Source organism: Plecotus auritus (assembly GCF_963455305.1).
Source record: "Plecotus auritus genome assembly, chromosome: 4".
NCBI lineage: Eukaryota > Metazoa > Chordata > Mammalia > Chiroptera > Vespertilionidae > Plecotus > Plecotus auritus.
In genome coordinates this window covers 138,196,015-138,212,822 of record NC_137775.1, presented here as the reverse complement: position 1 = coordinate 138,212,822, position 16,808 = coordinate 138,196,015, and the positions used below count along the sequence as shown (strand labels likewise).

Genomic DNA, 16,808 nt, shown 5'->3' with positions numbered 1-16,808 from the left:
GGGTAGAGATCTATTTTTGTCAGTGCCAAGTGCCATATTTCCTTTCTTCCAAGACTTTGGAAAGAAAATGGAAAGAGAGGAAAATGAATCAGCTCTGGGGAATTATCCCAAGCTCCAGAGTTCCCATTTGGAGATCTTGCTGCTCTGTAATATAGAGGTTATAACATCTGGGGAAAAGCAGAGATGTTTTCTTGGAACCCTGTCTCTTTTCTGCTGGTCGCAAGATGGGTCTCTGTAGTGTCAGTGTGGATAGGGGCTGGGGTTCAACATTCCCTGTCCTGCACATCACCTGGAATGCTATTATATTGTCTGATACAATTAACCTAAGAAGAAATAGGACAATTTCAGTACCTTTAGCCTCTGTTCCCTGGAGAGGGCACTTCCAGTGGGGGGAAAAATATAAGTTTTTTTTTCACACTAATACAGAAGAAGCTGCCTTCACCCATTACTGACAGCGAGATTTGAAGAGGCAATATTTGGGTCTGCCTTTATGCAGAGCATAGTAGTAGTAGCAACTCACCTGATCATCAGGAGAAAATAGTTTCTAATCCTAATCTGTCTCCCTTCTCTTTGGAGAGCAGGAGAGCAGGACCATGTGGAGCAGTGCCACCTCTCTTTTGATATCTGAGTTTCACAAGGAGCAGAAACAAGGACTAAATGATGAGCAATCACTCAAGTGCCACTGAATTTTGTCTCCTTGGCTTCCCAGGCTCCAAGGAACTACATCGTATCCTCTTTGCTACCTTTTTCCTCTTCTACTCAGTGACATTAATAGGAAACACGGTCATCATTGTGATTGTTTGTGTTGATAAACGTCTACAGTCCCCCATGTATTTCTTCCTTGGCCACCTCTCTGCCGCAGAGATCCTGACCACGTCCACTATCATTCCTGTCATGCTTCAGGGGTTGCTGCTCCCCGGGATGCAGACAATATCTCTGGCTGGATGTGTTGCCCAGCTCTTCTTGAACCTTGCAGTGGGGACCACAGAGTTTGCATTAATGGGAGTGATGGCTGTGGACCGTTATGTGGCTGTCTGTAACCCTTTGAGGTACAACATCATTATGAACAGGCACACCTGCATCTGGGTGGTAATTATGTTATGGGTGTTTGGGTTCCTTTCTGAAATCTGGCCAGTCTATGCCACATTTCAGCTGACCTTCTGCAAATCAAATGTGTTAGACCATTTTTATTGTGACCGAGGGCAACTTCTCAAACTATCCTGTGATGACAGCCTTTTCACAGAGTTTATCCTTTTTTTAATGGCCATTTTCATTATCATTGGTTCTCTGGCACCAGTAATTGTCTCCTACACTTACATCATCTCCACCATCCTCAAGATCCCCACTGCCTCTGGCAGGAGGAAAGCTTTCTCTACCTGTGCCTCCCACTTCACCATTGTTGTGCTTGGATATGGCACCTGCCTGTTCCTCTATGTGAAACCCAATCAAACACAGGCAGCCCAGTACAATAAGATAGTTTCCCTGCTGGTTTCTGTGGTAACTCCTTTCCTGAACCCTTTTATCTTTACTCTTCGGAATGACAAAGTCAAAGAGGCCATTGGAGATAGTGTGAAACGCTCCTGTCAACTTTTCAAGTATTAACTCTTAGTTAGTTTTAGGTGGGGGTATGATCCCGAGTGGGGATTATTTACTAACTTAGGGAACCCTAACTACACTATCACCACTACCATTATTACAAAAGTCAAAAGTGTCTACCATTCCTGATCATGCTATGGGAGCAGATAAGGCAGGTAAGAATAAAACCCATGCTGTGCCCACTAGAATGTCATAGCTTGAGTTCCTCCTTATTTCTACTGATGAACTTCTTGTGGTGTGGGAGGAGCTGGAGAAAGCAAATATGTAATTTTGTGTAGAGTTCTATTAGCCCATTTCATTGCTTATAATTCATTTCTGTAAATGAATTTCTGAGGCGAGTTAGGAAGTGATGGGGGAGGGGAGAGGTGCTCACTTTGTTTCTTCACCAAATGTTTCTAGTTGCTTGTCTTATAATTTTATATATTTTCTTGAGAAGACAAACATATGCATTTTGAATAACCCCTATGTTCTCTCTTTTTCTGGTTGAGTATTTTATTATCCTGGCCCCACTGCTACTGCAACCTAAATACAGTATACATACAGTTTTCTACAGAAGCAGTGGAGAGTTTTGAAATGGAGATTCCAATGACTCTCATTCTAAAATTCATTGTCCTACAAAGAAGATGGAATAATTCAGGCATAACAATGACGGAAAGTTCCTTTTGCTAAACTTCAGGGAAAGTTGCCATTACACAAACGTTTCCTCTTTGTGGCATGTATGGTGATAGGCACAAAAGGAGAGAGGCGCACTGTCCTCATATACAGTATAGTTTCTTCGTTTCTTCAACATGTCACACATGCCTCTTCTCTCTGCCTTTCCTGCTCTTTGTTTTTCCAGTAACTCTTCTGTTCCTTCTTCCTCTCTCCCTGTGTCTTCCAATCTTCATGTTTCTTTTTTTTCCTTTCCCCCAATTGCACCATGAGCCAAGTCTCTGACCTCCTACTGACAATGCGTTCTGATTTCTCCTCTCCTCCTTTGTCAACATTTCCATTCCTCTCCTGTAACTCCAGTGATGCAATGTTCCAAACTGCCTCTCTGAATGCCCTGGTCATATTTTCTCAGATGAACCTAAGGAGAGTAGAAAATTCCTGTAGCTGAGTTTAGAATATGAGAGGAGAAGTGGATTTTGGGCCAGGGGGCTACTAATGGGACACCAGACATCTATCTCTTGTGTCATAGCCCAGGTTTTTCTATTTGGTCTTTTGATTCTGAATTAAGGAAGGTTACTATCAGTATTTGTCTGCATAACAAAACCCCATTGCTTGGATGCATTAAACAACAGATATGTATTTATCCTAGTTCTGAAGTCTGGGAAGTTCAAGATCAAGGTTCTGGCCAATTCAGTTTCTCATGCAGGCCCTTTTCATTTGTGTGTAAGTGACCACCTTCTCTCTGTTCTCACTTGGCCTTTCCTTTGTGTGTGGATGTTAGGAGAGAGAGACAGCCATCTCTGGAAGCTGTTCTTAAAGGGACACTAAGCTTATCCAATCAGGGCCCCACACTTATGACCTCATTTAACCTTAATTACTTTCTTAGAGGTTCCATCTCCAAATACAGCTGCACTGAGTTCACAGCTTCAACATAGGAATTTTGAAGGGGACACAGACATTTAGTTAATAACACTGTCCTTCTGCCCCTGCCCTGAAATCCCTGCTTATACTCAACCTGAATGCCCACTTCATCTTCACAGTGGGTGCTGAGAGACAGATAGGTCTGGCCTCTGGGGGCTCTCATTTCCCCAGCTGCAGGTGTCTCCCACACAAAAATGAAATAATATCCTCACACATAACCCCTCTACTGTATACACACCTTGAAGCCCCATAGGTTCTTTTTCTATTTATTTATTTATTTTTTCTTTCTGCTCCTCACAACTAAACACAGTCATAATCAGATATTTAAAAACAAATACTATTTGTGAGCTTTAATTTGAACTCCTTATTCACATGTAATTAGCATACTGCAAAACAAGTCTTATATATAATTTGAGGGATGTCAGATTGAATGTATTGCAATTTTAACGTAATTTAAACATTGGCCTTTGTTAACATTCACTTTGTTATATGGTCGTAATAATAACAAGTACAAAACTGGGGACAATACTGCTTCTAACCAGGAAAGTTTTTAAATTCTCTCTCTGTAAAAATTATTTGATAAAAGTAAAATGCTTACCCAGATAGTACCTTATACATATCTGTGACAGGATATTTACTTTTTCTGCTTCATTCTAACATGTATTTCTCTATATTCATACTTAATGAGGTATAAATATTGTTCTATGTCATTACAATTAAAATGTTATATTTTCTGCTCTATACTAATGTTTGTTATCAGAAGATAAAGAATAAGAATAGAGTGGTATGTAATTAAAACTCCTGTGCCTTCTGTAAACCACCTCATATATTTATTTTTTGTGCCTAATTAAGATAGCCCAATGTCTTACTAATATTGATAATAATTGTCAAAACTTAACAGAAATACAACTTGACTCAGGATCCTTTGACTCCAAAGTTTGATCTTAACCTTTCTGCTATTTTGTCCCATGAACATCAGCATTTCTTTCAGTAGACACTGAATATAATTTTTATATTATTTGATTGATTTTTATGTATTAAAGAGCTACCTAGTGCATGTAAGAAACTGCTAAATGCTTTGGGAGCATATAGATAGAAGGGGGCAATTATTGACTGTATACTAAGTTTCTTAACATTTCTCTAGATTTTTATTTAATCCGGGCAATAACCTGTGAGGTAAGTAATTACTTTGGAATATAAGAAAATAGAGGTTCAGAGAAGTTAAGTAATTTGCCAAAGGCTATTCAGCCATCAACCATATAGCACTCCTCAGACTGGAAAAAGTACAAGTCTGGGAATACTAGGTGTTGAATGAATGCAGGAGAACAGGAGCTTTTATTCATTTCTGAAGGGAATATAAAATATTGTGGCCCAAATAACTAGATTGTAGCAAAATTAGTAAACATGAACTGTGCATATACTATGCCAATTTTCAAGTTTGTTGATTCTTTCTTCAGCTGTGTTGTTTCTACTGATGAGTCCATGAAAGAATTCTTCATCTCTCATTCAATATTTTCCTATTTATAATATTTTTATATATTTTTATTTTATTAGGGTGACATTAGTCAACATGAACATATAGGTTTCATGTATGGATTACTAATTTACAAAATCTGTATATAGGACCATGTGCCCACCACCCAATGTCAAATCTTCTCCTGTCACCTCGTATTAGGACTCCTTTCTTCCCCAACTCCCCTCCCTGTGGCAACCACCACACTGCTGTTTATGTTCATAAGTTTCAATTTTATGTTCCACATATGAGGTAAATCATATAGTTCTTAGTTTTTTTCTGTTTGACTTATTTCACTTTGCATAATGTTCTCAAGGTCCATCCATGTTTTTTGTAAATGACACTATTTCATCCTTTCTTATGGCCATGTAGTATTCCATTGTGTATATATACCACATCTTCTTTATCCAGTCTTCTATCATAGGGCTCTTTGGCTGTTTCCAACTCTTGGCCACTGTGAATAATGCTGCAATGAACATAATGGTGCTTATATTTTTGCGTATAAATGATTTTGAGTTTTTTTGTGTATATACACAGGAGTGGGATTGATGTGTTGCAGAATTTACTGGGTGACCAGAAAACAGACAATGCGTACTCGGAAGATTCAGGAAAAACTCTTTATTTGCAGATGTACTGGTACAGTGACTCAGGGGAGTCAGTTTTTCGAAGCCTGAGTGATGAAGATGGAGCAAGCTTTTCTTTTATCCCCTTAGTTTCAGTTAGAATGGGGAAGTATGTTTATATCTAAAGGTCTGGCCAGGCTGGTGCCAGTGACTTTCCCTCTTTCATTTATTTATTTATTTATTTTACTTATCCTCTTGCTAAGAAGTTAAATTCTTGGTTTATGGCCCTTGTAAACTGGAAGTATTTTGGAAAACAGATTATTGCCTAAAGAAGGGGCAGTGACTTAATTGTAGGCTAGCAAGAATGTGCATCAAAATACTGGTTATTGGCACAGATTCAGATTGCTAGCCTCCCCAATTGTCTTATATCCCCTTTCAGTTGGGTCATATGGTAGCTCTATTTTTAATTTTTTGAGGAATTGCCAGACTGCTTTCTATAGTGGTTGTGCCAATCTACATTCCCACCAGCAGGAAGAAGTCAAACTGTTACTTTTTGGGGACGACATGATGCTGTATATAGGAAACCCTAAAGACTCTACCAAAAAACTACTGGAAACAATAAACAAATACAGTCAAGAATACAAAATCAATGTGCAAAAATCCATTGTCTTCTTGTATACCAACAACAAAACTTCAGAAAAAGAAATGGAGGAAACAATTCCTTTTGTAATTGCAACCAAAAGAATCAAATACCTAGGTATAATATTTTTATTTGATTAATGCTAATAGTGTTAATCTCCAGGCTGAAATTCCTCCTTTATTTATACATGTTATGTACCTTTTCTGCTACATCATTTAACATACTAATTATAGTTATACTAGTGGCCCAGTGCACAAAATTTGTGCACATTAAAAGGGAATTAATTAGAGGAAATATTTTAATATTGCTATTTGCCCTTTATTTATATAGAAGTGTCAGAGATGAAAGAAAATTAGTAAAATGTATATGAAAATTTCTCTCCTGTCAGAATCTGGGAATGCCGGGGGACCCAGAGTCAAGTCCCTACCCACCCACAGGCGCCTCAAAATTGTGTGAGAACCAGACCCAGCCAGTCCATCCCCGTCAAGCCCCGCAGTTTGGGGATGCAGCTTCAGGTCCCCTGTCAAGTCCCGCCAGGCAGGGGGCGCAGCCTCAGGTCCCCTGGCCTTGGCACCAGGGCGGGGAGCATGGCCTCAGGTCCCCAGGTCCCAGCACTGGGTTTGGGGGCACAGCCTCAGTTCCCCTGGCCTGGCCTCAGGTTCCCCAGCCCAGCCACCAGGGAGGGGGACGTGGCCTTAGGTCCCCCAGCCCTGGCACCAGAGGTGCCATAGCCTTAGGTCCCCTGGTCCAGCCTCAGGTCCCCTGGCCCTGGCACGAGGGTGTGATGCATATTAGCCCTTTTGCATATTAGCCCTTCATTACATAGTATTACTTTTTCATGAAGTGAACATTTTCTAGTATAACATTTTATGTTCTTCATTGATTTTTTCCCACTTTTAAATGTTATGTTCTTAGTGGATGCTCTAGGGCTTATATCATCATTTAGAATTGACTTCAGATCTATCATGGACATTGCTCCTATATACTTCTAATTCCTCCTCACTTTTCTGCTTTTATGTTACATTTATATAGCTACAAATGCAATAATAAATTATTACAATTATTACACCATATAAAGGAGAACACAAACACACACACACGTGCGCGCACGCACACACACACACACACACACACACATATATATATATATATATATATATATATACACACACTAGAGGCCCAGTGCACTAAATTCGTGCATGGGGGGTGTGTCCCTCAGCCCAGCCTTCACCGTCTCCAATCTGGGACCCCTTGGGGATGCTCAACTGCCAGTTTAGGCCCAATTACCCAGGGATCGGGCCTAAACCGACAGTCGGACATCCCTCTAACAATCTGGGACCGCTGGCTCCTAGCCACTCACCTGACTGCCAGCCTGATCTCCCTAACTGCTCTCCCCTGCTGTCCTGATCCTCCTAACTGCTCTCCCTTGCCAACCCTGATTGCCCCTAACCTGCTTTGCCTCGACCCCACTACCATGGCTTTGTCTGAAAGGACGTCCTGAAAGTGGTCCAGAAGTTGTTCTGTCTAATTAGCATAATACCCTTTTATTAGTGTAGATATGACACTTGTTATATTAAATTTATTTGCCCTTTCTGTTTCTCTTCATTTATTTCTCAGATTCAAGTTGCTGTTTGGTGTGATTTTCTTACTCCAAAACAGCTTTGTTCTTACCTACCTATTATTGACAAATACGTTTCAGCTCTATGTGTTATCCACCTAACAATGCAATTATATAGTTATTGTTTATACGGATGTTTTTTAAGTAAGTTAAGAGGAGGCAGGAGAAGAAATATGCATTTAAACCATCTTTTATAATTTCAGAATTACCTTTGCTGCCCCTCTACCAGCAACAGTGAGCTTTTCTACCTTGGCCTTTGAGGGTTTTACCCTTCATCAAACTTCTGTATGCAGGGTCACTACTGGACCCAGGCCTGACTTTGTTTTGAAAAATGATTTGATTCCTTTATCTTTCCCGATCAAAACTTTCATACCCTTAGTTTCATATTCATTAGTCCTCCCACCTGGAAGTAATAAATCTACTTTTTGGATTCCCACCAGGATTTCATGTGTGACAATGGGTTCCTGTGTTAGCCATTCAAAACCTCGTTGTTCTAATGACTGCTTCCTGGAGCACTGCATCTCTGGGGCTGGAATGCCAGACAAGTGGAGAGTGGGTGGGAAGGTGGAGAGTCATGAAATCCCACCACTGATTCTGCCTATATTTAGATTAGTGCTGGGTGTTACAAACAATCTGGTCCTGTGCCCCCGCAATTATGTTCCCATGCAAACAACTTCTGGGGAAGATTGTTGCCTTTTGTCTAATCATCAAATATCAAAATATCTTATGTAAACTAACAATAAGATCAATTGTTCCTATCTCTTGGTAAAAATTGTACTATAGTAAAGTAAGTATGATTCTACATATGCATTTAACATTATATGTAGACCAAATAAAACTATTCCTCTCATGTATACATGTTATTTTCAAAGCTTCATATGTTTGTGGATACTATTGTGACAAAATGCAAATCTTTAAAAGTGAAACTGAATCTATAGTTGCTATTAGAAACGGTATGTGTTTCTTTCAAATGAGGATATGAAACATACAATCACTGTTATGGGGTTACTTGAACTATTGCCATTATGAGTCTATAAACTGAATGGGAACTTGATGGACCCTGCTTAAGTGACTAGAGGAGTCTAGTTATCAGATCCTGGAGATTCCAATGTTTAGTGAATAGAATGTTGGTTCAGGGGAAGAGGAATGTCCAAGCATGGAAAGGTGATCAGATTGGAGAGCCAGATTCTACTGTTAGTTTGGCCACCGCTTTGACCAACTCTTTTTTCATACCTATTTCCCCTCAAACTTATTCATTCATGGTTCATAAACACTGCTGGGCGGCAGTCCAATAATCGGTGTTTCCCTTCTGGGCTCTCACAGCACTTATTAGCAGGAAAACCCCTTCTCACAATGTGTTACAAGTAACTGTACTATTTCCACTCTCCACTCGCACACGGATGGAGAAACCACAGGTAAAATCCATGTCTTTTATATAACTTTTTCTTCTTTCATAAGTTTTATTCATTTCAGATAGGAAGAGAGAGGGAGAGAGAGATAGAAACATCAATGATGAGAGAGAATCATTGATCAGCTGTCCCCTGAATGCCCACTACTGGGGATCAAGCCTGCTTGTATCCTGAAAGAATTCCATCTGTGACCTCCTGGTTCATAGGTCAAAGCTCAATGACTGAGCCACACCAGCCTGGAAACATGTTTTTTTTATCTTTAATGGCAGTACTGAGGAGGAGTGCATTGCTCATGGTGGGTGATCAGTGAGTCTTTATTGAATTGAATTACTGTTAGGATAAAAACAAATGGAAAACATATGTCAAAGTGGTTTGTAAACTGTGAAAAAATACACATACTGTGTATTTATGTACATGCAAACACATACAAAGCTAAGGTATATGAATTAATTTTTTATTTTTTCATAATTCTTTCATTTATTCTACAAATATTTACTCTTCATTATATTCCACTAATGAGTGTGATCATGTGATGTTTCTTTCTCCAACTGGCTTATTTTGCTTAGCATAATGCTTTCCATATCCATTTATGCTCTTGTGAATGGTAAGAGTTCTTTCTTTTTTACAGCAGCATGGTATCCCATTGTGTAGATATACCACTGTTTTTTAACCCACTCATCTGCTGATGGGCACTTGGGCTGTTTCTAAATCTTAGCTATTATAAATTGTGCTGCTATGAACATGGGGGTGCATATATTCTTTCTGATTGTTGTTTCTAGTTTCTTGGGATATATTCCTAGAAGTAGGATTACTGGGTCAAATGGGAGTTCCATTTTTAATTTTTTGAGGAAACTCCATACTATTCTCCACAGTGACTGCACCAGTCTGCATTCCTACCAGCAGTGCATGAGGGTTCCTTTTTCTCCACATCCTGGCCAGCACATGTTTGTTGACTTGCTGATGATAGTTTTTCTGATAGGCGTGAGATGGTACCTCATTGTTATTTTGATTTGCATCTCTCTGATGATTAGTGACTTTGAGCACATTTTCATGTCTCCTCTATGTCCACTTTCAAAAAGTGTCTATTTTGGTCCTTTGCCCATTTGTGTTATTAGATTGTTCCCTTTGTTAAGTTGTATGAGTTCCTTATAAATTTTGGAGATTAAACCCTTATTGGATGTAACATTGGCAAATGTGTTCTCCCATGCAGTGGGCTCTCTTGTTGGTAATGGGTATTGATTTTCTTTTTTGGGGGGAGGGTGGGTATTGATTTTTGTCACGTGCTTTTTCTTCTGTTATTGAAGTGATCATTTGGTTTTTCTCTTTAAATCTGTTTACATGGTGAACTGTACTGATTAATCTGCTAGTGTTGAACTGACTGCATTTCTGCGATAAAATTGTCACTTGTTTTGGCATGCTATTCTCTTTATGTATTGGTGAATTTTATTTTCTAATACTTTATTAAAGAATTTTTCATCTATGTTCATAAGTTTGTAAATATATTTTCTCATGATGCTTTTTGTGCGAAGATAATTCTGGCCTTATAAGGTGAATTGGGCAGTGTTCAATTCTCCTCAATTTTCTAAAAGATTTTATGTAGGACTAGAGGCCCGGTGTATGAAATTCGTGCAAGGGGTGTGTACCTCAGCCTAGCCTGCACCCTCTCCAATCTGGGACCCCATGATGGATGTCCAAATGCCTGTTTAGGCCCGATCCCGGTAGGATCGGGCCTAAACAGGCAGTCGGACATCCCTCTCACAATCCAGGACTGCTGGCTCCCAACTGCTCACCTGCCTGCCTTCCTGATTGCCCTAACTGCTTCTGCCTGCCAGCCTGATTACCCCCTATCCATTTCCCTGACAGCCTGATTGATGCCTAACTGCTCCCCTGACAGCCTATTTGACCCTAACTGCCTTCCCCTGCAGGCCTGGTCACCCCTAACTGCCCTCCCCTGCAGGCCTGGTTTCCCCCAACTGCTCTCCCCTGCAGTCCTGGGTCCCCCACAACTGCCCTTCCCTGCAGGCCCATTCGCCCCCAACTTCCCTCTTCTGCTGACCTGGTCACTCCTAACTGCCCTCCCCTGTTGGCTTGATTGCCCCCAACTGCCCTCCCCTGCTGGCCATCTTGTGTACACATGGGGACAGCCATCTTTGACCACATGGGGGCAGCCATCTTGTGTGTTGGAGTGATGGTAAATTTGCATATTATTCTTTTATTAGATAGGATTGGTATTAGTTCTTTGTTAAATATTTAATAGAATAAACCAGTAAAACTATCTTAACTAGCAGTTTTCTGTATAGCAAGGTTATTAACTATGAAACAATTTATTTAAGATATTTAGGATTTCAGTTCCTTTTTAGCCAGACAGTTTTGGTAATTTTAATGTTTCAAAAGATTTCCACTTTCATCAGGTTTTCAATTTATTACTCTTTTAAGATATCTTTAGTTCTTTTTAATTTCAAATAAAAATAAAAATTTGATCATATCTTTGGCTGGTAGTAGATCAGGAATCCAAAAGTGCTCCTATCATATAGTTTATTGGTTTCCAAATAAATCCAAAGTCTTTGGAGTATAAAATTATTCAATCAAAAACAATGACTACAATATGTTTACCTGTTGAACTAGAAATTCTAACTCTAGGGATTTATTCTAGCAATATAAATGTATATGGACTTAAAAATGTCTGAGCATATTTATAGCATAATTTTTCACAATCAAAATGGAAACAACAACATAAGAGCAATAGAGGGCTAACTAATAAAGAATAGGATATCCAGATAATGGAATATTAGACAAAATAAGAAGTGGGGCAATATGTATCAATTGAGAGAGAAAAGTGTGTGAAACTAATTTTCACAGCATTTCTGGAAAAGAATATGCAGATAAAGGCTTAGGAAATTCCTCTAAGATTATGTGGCAATCTGGATGGACTTGGATAATTTCAGAAATTGTAAGGAAGATTGATTATTCCTAATTTAGGCTCTTCTGCACCAACTGATAATCTCAGATTTACTGTAACAGGTATACTTGAAATGAAATCCAAAATCCAGATACATGTTTGTACTTTTTCTGTCTCCCTCCAAAATCAAGCAGATTTCCAATTTGCATTTTTCAGTTGTTCCAGGTTATGGATATAGCTCTATATTGGGCTGTCCTCATGGGTTCCCTGCTTTGAAGTGCCCAGCTGGTGGTAATCAGGGACACACTATAGAAATCAATGGGAGGACATGCTGTAGTGCATGCAGATGCACATGTGTAGAAACCTGAGACAATACCAGAGAGGGGAGTTGAATTTAGGGGTAACACCCCCCCCCCCCAGTGTTTTGGAGGGCACACAGGGTTAGGAACAGGAGCCTCTGTAAAATGAGTGGTGGAGAAATCAGGCTTTGCATGGGGATTTTTTATGAAGTCAAGGCTTTGAGTGAGACCAGTGTGCAGGCTTTTGTGGATATCTGTGTGCGTTTTAGAGGTCAGTTGTGGTGTCTCCTATTGGGAGGTAGGGGCTGATTTTGACTCTGAACAGCTGAGAGTCTCCCAGGAGAGCATTGGATGAGGGCCAGAAGCGGGGGAGACCTGCTTAGAGTTTTTTGTGACATTTGGAAACTTAGACTTTGGGGCCTTGGAGAAGGCAGCCTTGGTATTGAGAAGCCTCTGGTTGGTGAGATTTTATGTTTTCCCATGAAACAAAAAGTTTAAAAAGTTCTGAAACTTAATTGGTCAAAATGGGCATAACTAAAAGTTTGTGCTTCTCCCTCCAGACTGTTTGCTTAGGGACACCATGAACCTGGGCTTATTGAGAACAAGTATCTCAGTGACTATTCCTCTTGGGAAGGAGGGAAGTAGAAGGGAAGGGGCAGAGAGAGACCCTCAGCTTCCCACAGCACTGTTATTTTGGGGCTTTTTCCTAAGCTCCTACCTGAGGACAGTTTCCTTTTTCATCATGAGTGAAGACAGCAGCAAGTTGCTCTGGCCCCTGTACATGTCTCATCAGTAGCCAGATAGGAGTTAGGTTTGGCCGAGTCCTGGAGAGCATTAGAAATGGTGGTGGAGCCCTTGCATAGAGGTGAGTGTCTTCAGGTTTCTCCTCTATGGAGAAAAGAGTAAGGTGGGATGTTCTGGGTCTGGTTGCTGTCTAACACAGGGACACCTAGAGCCTGAGGAGTGGGCTAGGAGAGCAGCAGGACAGACAAGTTCATTTCCAAGTCTGCTGTGCACAGCAAAGAGCAGACTCAGGTCTTCTCTGACTTGATGCTAGGGATAGACATAGTTCCCGGCATCACTCAGGATCCTTCTCTCTTATCTTTCTTCATCTCCTGTTAGTTATGCAGAGATTGTGGAAAAGCAGGCCGCTGAGCTCTTGCAACAGTTCTGTCCTTGAGGCATGTTTGCTGATCAGAAAAAGAGCCACAGTGATATTGGGGAGGTTGCATCAGAAAGGGATAATTGTAATATGAGGCAGGAAGGGAGACCAAGAAGAGAGGCATTAAAGGGGATATGTCCTAGTCAGCCCTTGTCAGGACTAAGACTTACTTAGTCGTATATCATGTCCATATACTAATTATCCAGAAAAAAATTTATCTATCCTTATTTGCCTCAAGAATAATTGTATATATATTTGAATATATATATGTTTATTTATATATTTATATATTTATATATTATATATATATATATATGACACATCTTTGCCCTCAAGGAATTATATTCTAATGTCATACATGAACAGCAAATAAAGAAACATAGATTTCCTGTTCCTCTTTTCTTCCTTGCTTTTTTTTTCTATAGCATGATTAATAAAGTAATAGCTTATCCAATTTTTACTTACTTATTTTGTGTATAGTGAAACCTTTACCCCTACATGTATAGAACCTGAACAGGGCAGAATCTTTATTTCCTCCAGCATTTTTTCCCATATGTTAGGAATAAAATAATTAAACTCATAACATAATATCAGGGAATATGTGCTATGAAGAAAACGGGAGTCCAAACTTGATCAAGTCCTTACTATATGGACTTAGAGGAATTGGAATGAGTCCTCTGAGGAGATGATATTTGAGTAATGGAATAGATGAAGAAAGGTGAAGATTTATTTTTGTCATGGCCAAGTGCCATCTTTTCTTTCTTCCAAGACTTTGGAAAGAAAATGGAATGAGAGAAAAATGAATCAGCTCTGGGAAATTATCCCAAGCTCCAGAGTTCCCATTTGGAGATCTTGCTGCTATGTAATATGGAGGTTATAAGATCTGTAGAAAAGCAGAAATGTTTTTCTGCTGGTCCCAAGGTGGGTCTGTGTAGTACCACTGTGATGAGGGCTGGGTTCAATGTTCTCTGTCTTGCGCATCATCTGGAATGCCATTATATCATACTAGGTGCCCGCTTCAAGATATTCGTGCATGGGGTGGAGCGGGGGAAGGGGAAGTCCCTAAGCCTGGCCTGCGCCCTCTCCATTCTGGGACCCCGAGGAGTCCTTAGCGCTGCCATGGAGGCTGGAGATGCCACTGCCACTGCACTCACCAACCCTGAGCCTGGCTTCTGACTGAGCAGTGCTCCTACTATGGGAGTGCACTGACCACCAGGGAGCAGCTCCTGCATTAAGCTTCTGCCCCTTGGTGGTCAGTGCTTGACATAGCGACCAGCCTTCCACTGTTGGGTCGATTTGCACAATAGGGTTTTATTATATAGGATAGGATGATACAGTAACCTAAGAGGAAATGGAACAAACCCAGAATCTTTATGGGCTGATTGATTCAGTTTTCAAATATCATATCTTCTGTCCCATGGAGAAGGCAATTTCAGTGGGGGAAAAAGACAAGGAAGGTTTTCTTCACTCCAATACAGAAGAATCTGCTGTCACCCATTTCTGTCACCCATCTTTGAGCTAGATTTGAAGAGGCAATATTTAGGTCTGTCTTTGTGCAGAGCATAGTAGTAGGGGCAACTCATCTGATCATCGGGAGGAAATAGTTTCTCATCCTAATCTGTCTTCCTTCTCTTTGGAGAGCAGGAGAGCAGGACCATGTGGAGCAGTGCCACCTCTCTTTTGATATCTGAGTTTCACAAGGAGCAGAAACAAGGACTAAATGATGAGCAATCACTCAAGTGCCACTGAATTTTGTCTCCTTGGCTTCCCTGGCTCCAAGGAACGACAACATATCCTCTGATACCTTCTTCCGCTTCTACTCAGTGACATTAATGGGAAACACGGTCATCATTGTGATTGTCTGTGTTGATAAACGTCTACAGTCCCCCATGTATTTCTTCCTTGGCCACCTCTCTGCCTTGGAGATCCTGTTCACATCCATTATCATTCCAGTCATGCTTCAGGGGTTGCTGCTCCCCGGGATGCAGACAATATCTCTAGCTGGATGTGTCATCCAGCTCTTCCTGTACCTTGCTGTGGGGACCACAGAATTCGCATTACTGGGAGTGATGGCTGTGGATCGTTATGTGGCTGTCTATAAACTTTTGAGGTACAACATCATTATGAACAGCCACACCTGCATCTGGGTGGTAATTGTGTCATGGGTGTTTGGGTTCCTTTCTGAAATCTGGCCAGTCTACGCCACATTTCAGCTGACCTTCTGCCAATCAAATGTGTTAGACCATTTTTATTGTGACCGAGGGCAACTTCTCAAACTATCCTGTGATGACAGCCTTTTCACGGAGTTTATTCTTTTTTTAATGGCCATTTTCATTATCATTGGTTCTCTGGCACCAGTAATTGTCTCCTACACTTACATCATCTCCACTGTCCTCAAGATCCACACTGCCTCTGGCAGGAGGAAAGCCTTCTCTACCTGTGCCTCCCACTTCACCTTTGTGGTACTTGGATATGGCAGCTGCTTATTCCTCTATGTGAAACCCAATCAAAGGCAGGCAGCCCAGTACAATAAGGTAGCATCCCTGGTGATTGCTGTGGTAACTCCTTTCCTGAACCCTTTCATCTTCACTCTCCGGAATGGCAAAGTCAAAGAGGCCCTTAGAGATAGTGTGAAATGCTGCTGTCAACTTTTCAAGTATTAACTCTTCTCTTAGTTTTAGATGGGGGTATGATCTTTACTTGAGACTTTTTATTAACTTAGGAAACCCTATCTACTCTAACACAGTTACCATCATTACAGAAATCAAACAGTGTGTACCATTCCTAATCATGCCATGGAAGCAGATAAGGCAGGTGACAATGATACCCATGCTGTGCCCACTAGAATGTCATAGCTTCAGTTCCTCCTTATTTCTACTGATGAACTTCTTGTGGTGTGGGAGGAACTAGAGAAAGCAAATGCATACTTTTGTGTAGAGTTCTATTAGCCCAATTCATTTGCTTATAATTCATTTCTGAAAATGAATTACTGGGGTGGGGGAGGTAGGAAATGAGGAGTGAGGTGTGGTGAGAGATGGCATAACAGAGTACAAAGGAAGAGATTCTCACTTTGTTTCTTCATCAAATGTTGCTAGTTGCTTGTCCTATAATTTTCATCAAATGGTGCTAGTTGCTTGTCATATAATTTTATGCAATTTGTTGAGATGAACATGTGGTTCTCTCTTTTTCTGGTTGAGAATTTTATTATTTTGGCCCCACTGCTACTGCAAAATAAATAAAGTGTACATACATTTTTCTACGGAAGCAGTGGAGAGTAGTGACTTGGAAATTCCAATGCTTCTCATTCTGAAAATCTTTGTGCTACAAAGAAGATGGAAATATTTGAGTATAAGAATGAGAGAAAGTTATTCGCTAAACTTCAGGGTATTGCTCAAACCTTTCTTCTTTGTGTCATGTATGGGGATAGACACAAAAGGATAGAGGCTCACTGTCCTCATATATATTTCGTTGGTTCTTCAATATGTTGTCACCAAGGCCTCTTTTCCTTGCCTTTCTTGCTCTTTATTTGTCCACTAA

At 40.4% G+C, this 16,808-nt stretch overlaps 1 protein-coding gene across 1 annotated transcript; it reads left to right on the top strand.

Annotated features, from left to right (window-relative positions):
- Positions 1–657: 657 nt before the first annotated feature.
- Positions 658–15,934, top strand: LOC308246835 (uncharacterized protein; the record flags this gene model as incomplete). Its single annotated transcript, XM_080665171.1, is given in 4 exon segments — positions 658–1,595; positions 5,219–5,413; positions 14,991–15,068; positions 15,070–15,934. Coding segments are annotated over 4 exon segments (2,076 nt in total).
- Between the last annotated feature and the right edge of the window lie 874 nt (positions 15,935–16,808).